This window comes from Osmia lignaria, chromosome 14 (genome assembly GCF_051020975.1).
Source record: "Osmia lignaria lignaria isolate PbOS001 chromosome 14, iyOsmLign1, whole genome shotgun sequence".
Taxonomy (NCBI): domain Eukaryota; kingdom Metazoa; phylum Arthropoda; class Insecta; order Hymenoptera; family Megachilidae; genus Osmia; species Osmia lignaria.
The window spans coordinates 725,730-740,418 of record NC_135045.1 but is presented as its reverse complement, the minus strand read 5'-3'; the positions used below and the strand labels follow the sequence as shown (position 1 = coordinate 740,418).

Here is a 14,689-nt window from a genome sequence, read left to right as displayed (position 1 = left end):
ATGCAGATATAGCCAATGGTGCTATGGGGTTCCTGGCACCCCGGATACTATATTATTGGTAAGCAAAGATAGTCGCCGGCATTCCGGGGTCCTTAATACCCCAATATGATATCAGGTCGGTACGCAGTGGGCGTCATTGGCGCAGCGGGGTCCTCAACACCCCAGGATAATATCAGGGCCGTGTGAAGAGGGCACAACCAGTATAATTTTTTTCGAGAGTTTATTTAGTTTGTTTCATTTACTTTTTTTTGCTTATTAAATAAGCTCAATGAAGGCGAATAACATTTATAATTATATTCCTTTTCTGGGTCTCAGCCGAGGACCCCATTTCTTTTACTTTTTCCAGTTATTTATATAATTTTATCCCTCATTATAGGCCAAGGCCATCTTAGTATCCCTTACATCCCTGCATTCCTTCCATCCCAGCATTCCTTACATTCCTGCAACCCTTAAATACCCTTATTTTTTTTTTTAATATTAAAATAGTGCCGACGTCGGTACTCCTCGGGCCGCGTGCAGTGGAGACCGGGGCCCCAGCCTCGGACCCCTACGGAGTTCCTTTACATCCCTCGTTTCGTTACATCTCTGCATCCCTTACATCTCTGCATCCCTTACATCCCTGCATTCATTTCATCCCTACATTCTTTCCATCCCTACATTCGTTTCATCCCTACATTCTTTTCATTCCTATTCGTTCATCCCTTAAATCCCTACATTATTATCATCCCTACATTCCTGTCATCCCTACATTCCTTACATCGCTTCATCCCTTACATCCCTACATTCTTATCATGCCTGCATTCTTTCCACCCCTATATTCCTTTCATCCCTACATTCCTACATCGCTTCATCCCTTACATTCCTATATTCTTTTCATCCCTACATTCTTTCCACCCCTACATTCCTTACATCTCTGCATCCATTATAATAAATATATTATAAAGACAGCTTCGAGTAAAGGTAAGTAAAGGTAAGTAAATTCCTTTTTTCGAAAAAAAAAAAAAACAGCGCCCCCTAGCGGCAAAAATGTGAATTAAATTTTCGATGTCGAATCAGCGCCATCTGGTTTTGAAAAAAGGAACTAAAGCATGCTGTGATTTTGGCCCTCTGGCGGCAAAAATGCGAACTAAATTTTCGATGTCGAATCAGCGCCATCTGGTTTTGAAAAAAGGAACTAAAGCATGCTGTGATTTTGGCCCTCTAGCGGCAAAAATGTGAACTAAATTTTCGACGTCGGACCAGCGCCCTCTGGCGGCAAAAAAAGGAACTAAATTTTGCAAAAATTTAAATTTTAAATTATTTTTCACGAGACTTTACTTACCTTTACTTACCTTTACTTACCTTTACTTACCTTTACTCGAAACAGTGGCCATAAGTATATTATTTATAATATATTTATTATAAGGGTTGAAAAGATAGAATGGATGCAGGGAGAATTCAGGAGTGTAAGGGATACAGGGATATAAAGGGTTCGGAGATGTAAGGGATACAAAAATGTAAGGGATGCCGCGGTATAAGGAATGCCTGCATGTAAGAGATGCAGGAATATAGGGAATGTAGTGATATAAGGGATACAGGGATGTTAAGGATACAGACATGTAAGGGATGCAGTGCTAAAGGGATGGGCCTCGTGAGGCCCTTAAAGATAAAAAAGATAATAAATAATTGGGAAGGTTGAGCCCAAGCCCATGAAGAGGGATAAAATAATAAATGACTTGGGAGGGAGGTCCACGCGAGGCCCGAAAATAGGAGTAAAATAGTTTACAACGAGTTTGGGGTGGATGATGGGCAAAATCAAATTTATATTTTAATTGATTAATTCCCCGTGCATGGCACAGGGCGTTCTACTAGTATTATTAAACTGTAAGATGTCTGTTAAAATATTACTTATCCTGAACCAATGTAATGATTTATATGAAATGCTTTTTAATTTGGTCTGCATATATAAATAAATACATATTTCTATTTTGTGGTTTGTTAATAGAACCAAACAATATATGCAAAATAGTTTTTCTGGGTTTGAGGAAAGTATTTAATTTTTTTTGTAGAATCCGCTAAAAGAAAAAGTCTAAAAAATCACCACAAAAGGTCAAGTACACTTGTATATTGAATAGAATCAATATTGACCTGTAGTTTAAAGAGGATCACCTGCAGAGAAGATTTTTTATTGGCTACAGCGTGATGTGATATAAAGAATTATGGATTTCACATCAAGTCAAAGAATTTGCTTACTTTCACACGTGTACGAATAAATTGAATGCTGGGTTCTCTAACCTTGAAAAATTTAAATTGCTATTTTGATAATAATAATTCTTATACATCACTTATTGTAATCAATCGTAAAATGACAGAAAAAGGTACTATCATATTTATTTTTATATCTTTCAAACTAAAATTAATAATTAATATTGATACGTGATATCTACATATATGATATTACTTTCTTAATATTTAAAAAAATTTTTGATAAGTATGTTTAACATAAAGATAACTTAAAAGATATTTGAAATATATAATAATAATTCAGTATTTTCATAGGTAATAGGGTTTATAAAATTCTCTTGTTGATTTAAAATTTGAATATTATTTTAATACGAGTAAGTTTATTAACATTTGTTTACTTTGCAGTTATTCCATTGAAGAACAGTTACGAATGTGAAATGGATGGAAGTAGTGACAGTGACAGTGGGGATGATTGGAATGAAATCATAGAAGATTTTGAATGTATACCATGCCTTTTTTGTAATGAAGTAACAAGTAACTTTTCTCTAGCATTAGAACATCTTGCAGTATCACACAAATTTGATTTAAAAAATTTTATAACAAGACATTCACTTGACACTTATTCATATATTAAACTCATTAATTTTATCCGACATAAAAATGTTTTACCTGATCAGTTGAATGCACTGAATATAAAAACATGGGAAAGCGATGAATATTTAAGGCCTGTCATTGAAGATGATCCTTGGTTGATGTTTGGTAAGTTGAAATATGCATTAATTTGATAATGTAACTAATTAATAAATAAATTTAATGTTTACACCTGAAGATATTGAAGATTTAGAGGAAAAAACAATAAAGCCTGTAGCATATACAGTAAATTCGGAAAATGGTTGTGTCACATTGTCTGAAGCACATTTTGCTGAACTACAAAGAACCATACAAACGCTAAGGGCACAGTTAGAACAGCGTGAATTAGCATGTTCTTTGGCAAAACAAGTATTTATACATATACCTTAACATCTACTTAATTCAGAAAACAAATGTCTGATTATATCTACTTTCAGCAAATAGATGAAATGACAGAAAAAGCACGAAAATTGGTCTTTGATGATGATATAGATGAAAACAATATTACTACTTCCAGGAACTCTAATTGTAATGTTGATAAAGGCTATTTTAATACATATAGTCATTTTGCTATACACCATGAAATGTTAACGGTAAGTAAATAAATGTTTCTTTCAAAAGGTGGCTTTACAAGTATTATCTTCTTCTAGGATAAAGTTAGGACAGAAAGTTACAGAGATGCACTTTTAACAAATGCAAATCGTTTTAGTAATTGTGTGGTGCTAGATGTTGGATGCGGAACTGGTATCTTGTCTATGTTTGCTGCAAAAACCGGTTGTCGTAAAGTAATCAGCGTTGACCAATCAGATGTAATATATCATGCTATTGATATAGTGAGGTACATATAAATTCAATTGAAACTATGTTTTGAAAATATATAAAGTTAAATGTTTTCACATACTTAATATGAAATTTATAGAGAAAACAATTTGAGTGATGTTATCACTTTGAAAAAAGGTCGCCTCGAGGACATCAATCTTGACGAAGATAAAGTAGATGCAATTGTATCCGAATGGATGGGATATTTTCTTTTGTTTGAGGGTATGCTAGATACAGTTATATACGCTAGAGACCACTATTTGACACCTGGTGGGGTACTTCTTCCTAACAGGTGTACTCTTAGCATTGTGGGAAGTGGAGATACTCGTATGTATTATTTCTACACTAATTCATTGAAATTAATATTGCGCATTACACATGTAATTATTTTATAGGGCGGTATGTTGAACTTATCGACTACTGGTCGAACGTGTACGGTTTTAAAATGAGTTGTATGAAGGCAGAAGTTGTGCGTGAACCGAGTATAGAAATTTGTAATGCCGACGAATTGATAACAAGTACCGTTGAAATTCAACCGTTTGACTTGTATAAAGTAACAAAAGATTGCGTAAACTTTTCATCACCGTTTGAATTAAAAGTGAAAAAGACTGGATCGTTAACTGCGATTGTTGGCTATTTTGATATTTTCTTCGACTTAGACAATCCAGTTCATTTCAGCACGGGGCCTTATTCACCCCCAACGCATTGGAAACAAACAGTATTTTCACTAAGCGAGCCTATTAGCATTACGGAAGGTAAGTAAAATATAGATGTGGATAAAAATTCTTCATTTTCATAATGTCTATTTTATTATCATTCAATGAAAAATTTTTTTTTATAGGGGAAATCTTACATGGTAAACTAGTTTGTCGTAGACACGTTAAAGACATTCGAGGACTAATTGTTACAATTCATATTCAAAATACCAGCCAGGTTTACTATTTAGAATAAGCTTTTAATATTTGCTTTAAAGTTCACGTAATAGACATAAGTGCCAAAAACAAAACCATAGGGTCCACAACAGCTTACTGACCATAATATTGTTCACGACTATCATTACTTATTACGATAGGTAAAATACGATTTAAAAGTTTACCGTGGAAAATCCAATATTTATATTTTTTATGATGTTATTACATTTATGGTTTATTACATTTGAAATCTTGCTAACAAAAAAAAGAGAGAAATCGTAGTCTTGCATAGATTATGTGCTTAAATTTTATTTCTGCAACGAAGGTAGATATACAGTCTTTGTAAAACTTTTCGTTTTTATATATTATTTTCATATCCTTTGTAACCAAAGATCACATTGATTATTTCTATAAGTTATTTCAGATAAACACGACGCACATTCTTTTCGTATAGTACCATTATAAATAATGCGTATTTTACGATAATGATTGTTTACAATTTGTGCCTTTTGATAGTTGTTAAATTTACTATTGGACGTAAAAATAATGTTTTCCACAATTAGATAGTTTTGAAAGAAGTGATACGATATTGTTTTATTTTACGGTTCTGTCAAAGTATATTAGAAATTCTTCTAAAGATGTAAATATATATTCAGTTAAATGAGTATCTCATTGATATTTGAATATAAAAAAAATGATTTTTAGTGATTTCATAAAAAGTATAATAATACTTCAAGTTTCAAGTTTCCAACAATTTTTGCAATTAATACATTAAATATATTAAACGTACATATTTAAAAAACGTTAAAATATAAGTACAGCCGATATTTTAACTACGCTTATAGTTAATAAACAACGACATTCGAGTTCGCTCAAATTAAGAACCACTCAGTAGCCTTAACTAATTTTAACAAATTTTAAAACAAAAATATATGCATGCCTTTTGCTTGTATATCCTTTCCGTCACGGTTCTATATAATCAAATCGTCCAAAATTTCTTTAAATGAAGATATCTTTTCCAGCTCTCTTGCATGTGCTATTGTAGAATAAGTATTCATCAAATTTGGTTACTAAGTATTACTGAAATTAAAGTTACTTAATAATGATACACATTAACTTCGATACTTTATCTTCCATAGTTTATAAACCAATGATAAACTGCTATTTACTCTGAACTCTTAAGAATCTTCTACGAAGAAAGAAACAATTAGGAATACACTGTATTGTTCGTTATTTACTACATATTTTAATTCCTTCTGTTAAAATTGAATTGGATTTGATTTAGCCAAATAATACAAAATCTGTGATATAAAAAACATAAGTAGTAGTAAATTTATTTTATTGTAACTTAGGAGCATTGTAGTTTTTTCTCGATTATAAGTAAATAGATGCTTAAAAATCAAATAAACTGTGACAACCATGTAATCGAACCGATTTTATGCCTACATTTCTCACTTATCACTTATTGTCATATTCAGTCATACAAATAATGATATGAAAAACAAAACTTCAGCATTTATTCTCATTCATACTGTCTTTATATATTGTTTAAATCTAGTTAGCATTGTCTATAATACTAGATCTTTTCTGCTTAGTCTTTTACAATTATTGGTTGAACTGGCACTTAATATTTCACTTCAGTTAACAAAATACTTACAACTTTCATCTTGTATCAAATATACACTTAATAATCTATGATTAAAACTTATCGATGAAGATGATAAATATTTTTTCTTAGGTAATATTACTCTCACTTTTTTATGCAATTTTTACAACGAATGAAACTTTGAGGAAATTCGTAGAGTCGGTAGGTAAGATTAATATCTAAAATTCGGATTGTCAGTCTGCCAACCTTTTGCGTTGGGTCCAAATTGATAGACCAATCTTCGGCCCAATACAGGTAGAAAGATTTGACTTTTGTAATAATACCTGGAACGGTAAGAAATTTAAATGTAGAACAAAAAACATTGGACAAATTAATTTTTATTAATTACCTCATAGCTCGACTCAGTTTCTCGTACGTCATCTTTGTGTTTCCTTTCCGCGAACCCCATCGTTTCGCGACCTCGTCACTTTTAACAAACCGAAATTTCGCTTGCGAGTAATCTTCCCAACATATTAGACTTGGACAAGTTTCTCTATTTCGTAACAAATCTCTAATGAATTCCCATAGTTTTCCTTGACTGCTGGCTACAAGTATATCGTACAGCTTTCACTAAATCTTTTCAAAATTATATTATACATCTAACTTTTTTTTGTGATCAATACATACAATTCTTTTTCGTTTTTAATACTCTTGGTCTACCCGGCGGTCGTTTGGTAGATACATCAATACTGTTATTATCTGATTCTGCGTCTGTAAAGTCATAAAATTAAAATACAGGTCCAAAATAATTTAAAAAAAAAGAAAAATTACAAACATTTACTACCTGATGTACTATTAGAATTAATTCGCGCGTACTGGTCTTCGGAAGCGGGATGAATGGTGTCGAATGTTGGAGCTGTAATTAAAATAATTCATTTTATATTTTTACTTCAATGACTTCGTTTTACACATCCGCTAAAGGATGAAGTGTAACTATTCTTTTAACGTTAAAAAGATAAGGCGTTAAAGAAATATGATGTGTAATTATTATCTACTACATACTATTACATTATTTATATTTGTTATCAATGCTCCGCATAGTAGTAGTTACATACGTATGTTTGAGATATGCTGAGAGTGGAGTAGGTCATAGAGCCGATTTCCATACAAGGGATCATGATTTATAAAATCGTCTCTTGTGAAGGTAACTAATTCGTGTCCTGGTACTGCAAGACTTTGTTGAATTAAACCGTACGGTTGTCCAATGTATGATGCCGCAGATATCAACCAATTGATCGTTTCTTCCTGGCACCAATTTCTGACAGGTTTATCCGACCAGCCGGCACCGTCAATTTCATTGTTTTCGTCGCCTGTTGAACAGACGATGACGTGACAAAACTGACAGATCATAATAAAAAATGTTTAAAGTGTATACAGGATATTTCATGCAATTAGGCCAAGTTATAGCTGTAGAACGATAAAGGTTCTGTATTCATTTTAAGCAATAATTAAAAATGTTTAATCAGCTCAATTAATTTATTTATCTAATGACCCTGCTATACCAGCAGGGTTTCGTAGCCGGCGCTGCCGTTCGTGAGCCCGCGCGCTACGCGCGCTGGGATTGGCCAATGTTTTTCCTTAATAATTCAAAAACAAAGCTTCAAACGACATTTTCGCAAAGGAAAATGTTGTTCAGAATCACCCCAGCTACCATCCCCTTAAAGGACTAACACTCTTTCTGGGACACCCTGTAGAAGAAAATTTCATACGGCTAAATTAGATGGTATTAAATGGAGCATCGCGTGATGCATGTTTGTCGGTAGCGGAATTGGAGGCGTTACAAAGATTTTAAGATTGAAATAAAAATTATCGAATACCAACACGGTATAATGATATAGGAAATATTATAAAGTGAATGTGATTTTTTGAAAATTACCAAAGGTACATCTTTTTCGATTGGGTTCGTAACTACGCGTTGTCGGGCCGTTTGTTTTCCGCGTCTTTAACGAATCCATATCCAGTAAGTAGGGTTCGTCATCGTCGTTGAGATTAGAGAACAAAGGGCACACCTGTAAATAGACATATCGCATTACAAACAAATCCAAAACGGAGTTCCGTTTTATGCGTTAATGACATTGTTTGCGTCTACGAATAATCTCGTCTCGTCTCTTTTTATCGTGACTAACGATAAGAACAAGAAGGATCATTGGGATCTTCTTCTCGAACAGAAACGTGTTTATCCCGTGACTACTGTGTTTACAAATATTAACAAATTGACAATAAATAATTCCAAACTATTATTCCCTTTATTCTATTTTTCTATGTAAGAAATCAGTAACTTTGAATATTTCCGTACACAAGATAAAGCGAACGATAAGAAAACCTGTTTACCATATATCGGTAAATTATTTTACATTATTTTAACCATGTGTAAATTAACTTGTTTTGACGTATGGGTACTATTAAATTCTCATTAATCATGTCATTGAATTGTTTTACTCTCAACTGCTAACGTTTGCATAATGTAAACACTCGAGTTATCATATCTTCAACTATTCTTTGTAAAAATCTAATCCTTGTTTTAATGTTTCATTATTCTCACAGTGCGATGCGATGCGATACGATGCGATGTGATGCAACATAAATAAACTAGAGAAACATAAATTTTTGTTTACTTTCTTAAGTAGGTTATCATCTGTTAAACTTTTTAAATAGTGCCTCTACTTACTATCGCACGCATTTATCAATTTATATGCTTATACATGATAAAATTAACATTGATTCGACTTGATCTCCAGACGTAACCATTCCCTTAGAAAGTTTATGCGACACAGTCGAAAAAAATGTAGCACGTGAAACTTGTCGCGACTGTGAAAATGTACTATTTTATCGCTCTACAGATAAAGGATTAATAATCCTTTGCTTCTGAAATGATAAAACATTGTATGAAATAACTGTCGATAGTTCTAATACTTTGTCGCTTATCGAATTTACATATACCTAATATACATATCGTTAAAAGTACATACACAAATGAGTTTCGCGCTCTAATTAAAACTCACCTCCGATAAGTCCGTCCTGCCGTAATTGTTAAACAGATCCATCATAATAATCACTTGTTTTTCTTAACAACAGTATATAACAATGCTTTCAAAATGCAACAATCTTTTTCCGAATAGGTGTCACAATGATCGTCCAGGGTGTATCACAGATCGGCGTTGAAAATAAATATCATCGCTGTATTCGAGAACTTGAAACAGAAAAAAAAACACCTACCACGAAGAATGTTGCGGCGATGTCGCGCAGCGCGATACTGATCGCTGGTCGCCGGAATGTCTCTGACGAAGACGGGGTCGGAAGCTCGATGTGCTGACGCGAAAGACGTCAGCGGGAGAACCGCGGGGATGGATAGCGCGGAAGAGCAGGTTTCAACGGGGATTTCCCGCTCTTCGGGGACCGTCCAATCACCAACGACACGGTTCGCAATAGCTGACGCAATAATTGCGGATACACCGCATTGGCGGCGGTCTTCGAAAACCGGCAAGCGCAACGTCGAATTTAATAAACCTTTAACCCATTCTGTGCCTTTTATACTCACAGATTGTTTTTTAATTTACTACCTATTTAACTCTTTCCAATCGTATAAGTTTTACTATTGCGCTCGTAAGTTAAATTGTAATATGTTCCCACAAAAATGTTTTCATTTTGAATATGAAAAAAAATTCCGAGTTGATTGGTAGCCTTCTCAAATATAAATACGAGTGCAAAGGGTTAAACATTGACTATAAAGCACGCGATACCGCGTGATCGGGCAGCCAACGTTGGCAACCGAGCAACAAGCGGCAGCAACAGTGTCAATTATCTATTTATAAAAGGCGCTGTCTTGAAAATAACATATTTCAGACCTCTGGTATAGTTAATGAGCTAATCCTACGGTGAATTATATTTTGTTCTTCCCGATCTTGTTAGGCTGATTGGACGGCGTCGCAGGTGCGATACGATAAGGCGAGTCGTCGTTGCAGAACATCTTTGCAGTTTGCTGAAATCCAATGAAAATGTGCGGTATTAGGAAAGACGAGAAAGAAGGTTGTGGAAAGTGTACGTGTATGTACATTACACGTCATGTATTTTTTCTGAAAATCAACGCAGCTTGCATACAGATATCGAGCTTGGCGTAAAGAGGATATTTAGATTGCAGAAGGCTTAACACACTAGTTTCAGGGAGAATTGTAATTTATAAAGTTCACCTGTTGATTGCGCCTGGTTTGCCGCGCATGTAGAACCTTTTTAAATGTAAATGTCAATGAACAGACGATGCTCTGAAAAATTCATACGTGGACTAGAAGAATATAATTGTTGATGATTTCCATCTTTGTAATCGAGTTTAATTAATTGACATTGACCCCGTTTCCCTGCTTGCAAACATTGCATATTTTATCGGTTGTATTTAAAATAAAAGCCTGATTGCACTCGTGTGTTTGTTGTCACTGAAAAAAACAAAATATCATTTAGCAACCGGACATTTCACCAAGGTAACTTTCTTCGCATGCCAAACGTCTCGATTAACTTACTTAATTGCCAACTAATTACTTTTTTATGAAAATACAAGCTTCGTATATCTAAATACGATGTTTCGTATACTAATAATTTTGTTTACAAATCTTTCCACGAGTCTTTTGTTTTCGCAGAGAATCTAATGTTTTCTCGAGTTATCTAATTTGCATCAAATTCAAATCACTATCGAGAGCTTCGATTCGGTTTTCTCAAAATCTTCCCTGAAACACAGTTTGACGATCGAGATTAGCAAATCGGCAACCTGTACGATGAAATACCTTTCTTCGATTAAATCGAATGTTGAAATTTTCCCAACAATGACATTGAAGCGGTTGAAGATCTGCAAGAGATTTTTATTCAGTGTTATTAATAGCAACACGCTCTCTGTTTGTCGTCGTAACACGATACGATAGATTGCTGGATAAAACGTTACGGCAAAAAGAAGTAAAAAAAAATAAGAGATACCTTAACGTGTTTCGCATGCACACCAAATTATTCTGGAATACCTGTTACATTTACAATGCCGTAGGTTTTTACGTGCGTCAGAAATTGAAGTTGCAGTTATACGAAAATCGCGTCCTTTGGACGTCATTCGGGATACACTTTCGGTGGACCGGTTAAATGCATCTGATGCAAGGCGTAGGACTGTTTACTTTCTTTCAGACTTGCACGTTGCCAAACAGTCTATCAATCTAAAAGAGATTTTAATATGTTAGATCAGTTTTTAAAGTATCATTGAAACATGATACATTTCTATTAGTTTAAGACTGCCAATTAACGGCTGAATTCTTTTATAATTTTACACGCAAACATCTAACATTTTGTTACTTGTATCATTACTTAAAATGAATTATTATTTTATACCATTAAAAAAATAACGCTTTACTTCAGACGGTCAATTACTTAAATAAAAAGTGTCCAACTTTGTTTTCTATCACATTAGATACATAAAAAAAAAGAGCTCTTACATTCGCGACGCCTATGGACTCGTTTATTTATAGTACGGCACGATGTCGAGACATCGGAGTGTAAACATGTTGGTAGTACCATGGTCTTCATTTCATTTTACGATGTATTTTTCTTTCTTTCAGTTTTTCTTCTTTTCTTCTTTTTTCTCATTACGTCTCCACGACGGTTCTTTATCGTGTGTATTAACCGCAATCCACAGAACTGCTAAAGATTACTAATTGCTGATTCAAAGAATGATAATCGCACTAACAGTATCGTGCTTTGATTTTCAGCCGATTCTCGTTCCCTACAAACGTGATATCAATGATCAGAACGGAAAGAAAAGAAAGAGAAAGATAAACGAAAAGAGGGAAAACCCCTGTTGTTATTCGTTCGTGGTTAATGAGTGGAAAATTACCATTTTTTTTTCCCGCATTAAAATCTTTTTTCATCCGCTAAAAAAATCGAAAGATTACGTACAATCTGCATTCCATTTCGTCGCGTTCCCTCTCACTGACGACGAATCGAAAAATTCCTGAACAACTTTCGAACCTGTTTATCGCATGAGATTCATCTTATTTTTTGACCGGTGCTATCTCCGCAAGGATGAATCATTTGGGTCTCCCGTAAAAATAACAAAGCCAGAAAAAGAAAAAGAAAAAATAAATATATACTGATCGAATTGAGTATCCTCCTCCTTTTCGAAGTCGGATAAAAAATAAGTCCTCAATCGAAATGACAAACAGAATTCTCTCAGCCACATTTTCGATGCAATTTTCAAGGTCCCGGGGATTCTCGTCTTCCAAATACCATCCCAGAATTTATGTTTCCTCTTCCATTTTTATACATATCATTCTGATATAATCTATAAACCACGTTTTTGTCGGTTTCGGTGCGGTCATTTCCGGTGCAACCACTACGGAAGTGAAAATAAAAAAAGAGGAAGTACGAATCATCTTGAATATTTGATTCATTACTTTTCTTTTTCTAAATAATAACTCTAGCGTAATTATTTCTATGATTGCCTGGCAAGTTGTTATTTAAATAATAGTTAAACATTTATGTTAAACCTTGGATACCTTTCATGACTTCCACTTGCTTGATACTAGTTCATTGCCACTTCCCCATTTCAATCATATTTTATTCCATTTCATTCACACTTCGCCTTTCCTTGTACTTCACTCTTCTTTTATCTCATTTTATGCACATCACAGTTCAAAAATAAATATTTCGTTCTGTTTGAAAAAAACGAGTGAAATAAAAGAAAGATCATTCACAACATAGAATTATGCAATAAGGAAAAACAACGATCTATCAAAATTCGACTTACTTACTTCTTTGAAACAAATTCCAATTGATCACTGTCGATTTTAATGTTGTATAATATATTGTAATAGTTTCTACATTGTTGCAGATAAATTTATATCAACCTTCGAGCATTGTAATGCAACGTCGTTTCGATACACTGTAGCCATCGTGTGCACGTGATCGTTTTTAATCGTTAGGAAGAATTCTGTCGCCTCTTTTTTTTTAAATTTCCATTCGTTTATCCGAATACAATCAGAAAATTACTTCGCGTCGATCGAAACATAATTGACTCGCGAATAAATATAGCCTATATGTAAATTTTGTCGCCGGGAATCGTGATTGGGAAATTTTTTTAATTGCAACAGTGTCATGACCCTCAGACTAATCGAAAGTATAATACTTGTTGCATGAAATCCTTGAAAAGACGTCGGATCCAGTGGATAGGGGAGTAATGAGGGTGATCATCCTGCAGGGGTTACCAGTATCTGAAAAAAATTATTATTGTAGAATAAAATTACTTTTGCTATCTGCTAAAAATTGTAATAAATGAATTTCAAATCATGCAAAAATACTGTCGTGAAAATAATATAATTCCATTTCTGGAAATTAATGAGTCAATAATATTGATAAAGTTTCGATGTGTCGTGAATATAAAATTTTTCATGCTCATTAGGTAAAAAAGAACAGATTACAGATAATATGCATATATATTAATGATTTGTGGCAATTCTGAGAAGCAAAAGTGTCGATGTTGAACACGACAAGTCGTCGCAGAAGAAAAAAGATACTTTAAATGTTTGCAAAAGAGAAAGGAAATTGAAAATTAAATATTCATTTTCAATATAATAACGCAAACGGATGCATTGATTTATGTGGAACCGCATTTTCATATACGTATATATATGTATATACGCAGAAAGATTCTTTTATGTGAAAACAAAAAACTGGTTCAGACAGTATAATGCTTTGTAAATAAAAGGTACATCGATGAAACCTCAAGTTTCTTGAAAAGCACGTACGTAGACGGAATAAAAGGGGCAAAGAAAAATTAAGAACGAAGCGTTATCCTCTTTTCCCCTTTCTGGTTCCATATTATGGTAGATTTTTTTTATCTTGCGAAGCGTAGTACTCGGAACTTCTGCGTAATCGAATACATTTCGAAAGGAGAAAGGTCATTTCGGACTGTGAAACAGGTTCATAATTTTTCAACGTAAACTGAAAGGTTTCTTACCAAGTCCGAAGTCTTCTGAACACATCTTTTTTTCCCCCTAAACAAACAAGGTAGTTTTCAAAATCGAATGTCATTATCAACCTGCATTTGAGAATTACAAAAAGTGTTATCGATTAAAATTGTTGTATAGAAAAAGTTGCATAGTTTTAAGGGGTGAAGTTAGAACAGAGGCGTTTCGGACATTTCAAGGTCATCTATGTTTCGAAAATTTCAAAGAATATTAAATTTTAAGATTTAATAATACGTTAAAATGTATTCCCTAGTTGAAGCGAACTGATACTCATAAATATTGATACAATGATATAATCTATTAATCAACAAGGAAATAACGTTCTGAATTGATTCTGAGCTAAGTGTAATGCACGCTTGCAAAACACGTTTTTCCATATTTATGTTCCTTCATTTTTTACGATAGTAGGTTCTAATTGAAAATTATAAATTTATAATAAAGAAACAATATTGATCTTCAAATCTTCGAGG

The 14,689-nt window shown here is 33.7% G+C and overlaps 2 protein-coding genes across 2 annotated transcripts; one reads left to right on the top strand and one right to left on the bottom strand.

Annotated features, from left to right (window-relative positions):
- The first annotated feature begins 1,979 nt into the window (after positions 1–1,979).
- On the top strand, positions 1,980–4,739 carry Art3 (arginine methyltransferase 3). The gene is made up of 8 exons (XM_034335101.2): positions 1,980–2,357; positions 2,629–2,982; positions 3,053–3,222; positions 3,291–3,446; positions 3,504–3,691; positions 3,773–3,999; positions 4,068–4,427; positions 4,514–4,739. The coding sequence occupies exons 1-8, from the start codon at positions 2,258–2,260 to the stop codon at positions 4,621–4,623; spliced, it is 1,665 nt and encodes a 554-aa protein (XP_034190992.1). The 5' UTR covers positions 1,980–2,257; the 3' UTR covers positions 4,624–4,739.
- Positions 4,740–4,874: 135 nt separating this feature from the next.
- On the bottom strand, positions 4,875–14,129 carry LOC117609308 (ETS-related transcription factor Elf-5). Its single transcript, XM_076692221.1, has 14 exons — positions 13,998–14,129; positions 13,005–13,463; positions 12,750–12,905; positions 12,089–12,586; positions 11,691–11,977; positions 10,740–11,414; positions 10,416–10,655; positions 9,231–10,207; positions 8,105–8,237; positions 7,284–7,538; positions 7,004–7,084; positions 6,856–6,939; positions 6,578–6,773; positions 4,875–6,512 (listed from the first exon to the last, which is right to left on the bottom strand). Exons 8-14 carry the CDS (start codon positions 9,273–9,275, stop codon positions 6,401–6,403), a joined length of 906 nt encoding a protein of 301 aa, XP_076548336.1. The 5' UTR covers positions 9,276–10,207; positions 10,416–10,655; positions 10,740–11,414; positions 11,691–11,977; positions 12,089–12,586; positions 12,750–12,905; positions 13,005–13,463; positions 13,998–14,129; the 3' UTR covers positions 4,875–6,400.
- Positions 14,130–14,689: the final 560 nt, after the last annotated feature.

Bases quoted from the DNA above. Each gene is read 5' to 3' on its own strand.
- Art3 (XM_034335101.2), top strand. From the start codon at position 2,258: ATGCTGGGTTCTCTAACCTTGAAAAATTTAAATTGCTATTTTGATAAT. The intron at 3,692-3,772 runs GTACATATAAAT...TGAAATTTATAG, and splicing joins CATGCTATTGATATAGTGAG to AGAAAACAATTTGAGTGATG. The intron at 4,000-4,067 runs GTATGTATTATT...ATTATTTTATAG, and splicing joins TGTGGGAAGTGGAGATACTC to GGCGGTATGTTGAACTTATC.
- LOC117609308 (XM_076692221.1), bottom strand. From the start codon at position 9,275: ATGATGGATCTGTTTAACAATTACGGCAGGACGGACTTATCGGAG. The intron at 6,774-6,855 runs GTATGTATTGAT...ATATACTTGTAG, and splicing joins ATTAAAAACGAAAAAGAATT to CCAGCAGTCAAGGAAAACTA. The intron at 6,513-6,577 runs GTAATTAATAAA...TTACCGTTCCAG, and splicing joins AAACTGAGTCGAGCTATGAG to GTATTATTACAAAAGTCAAA.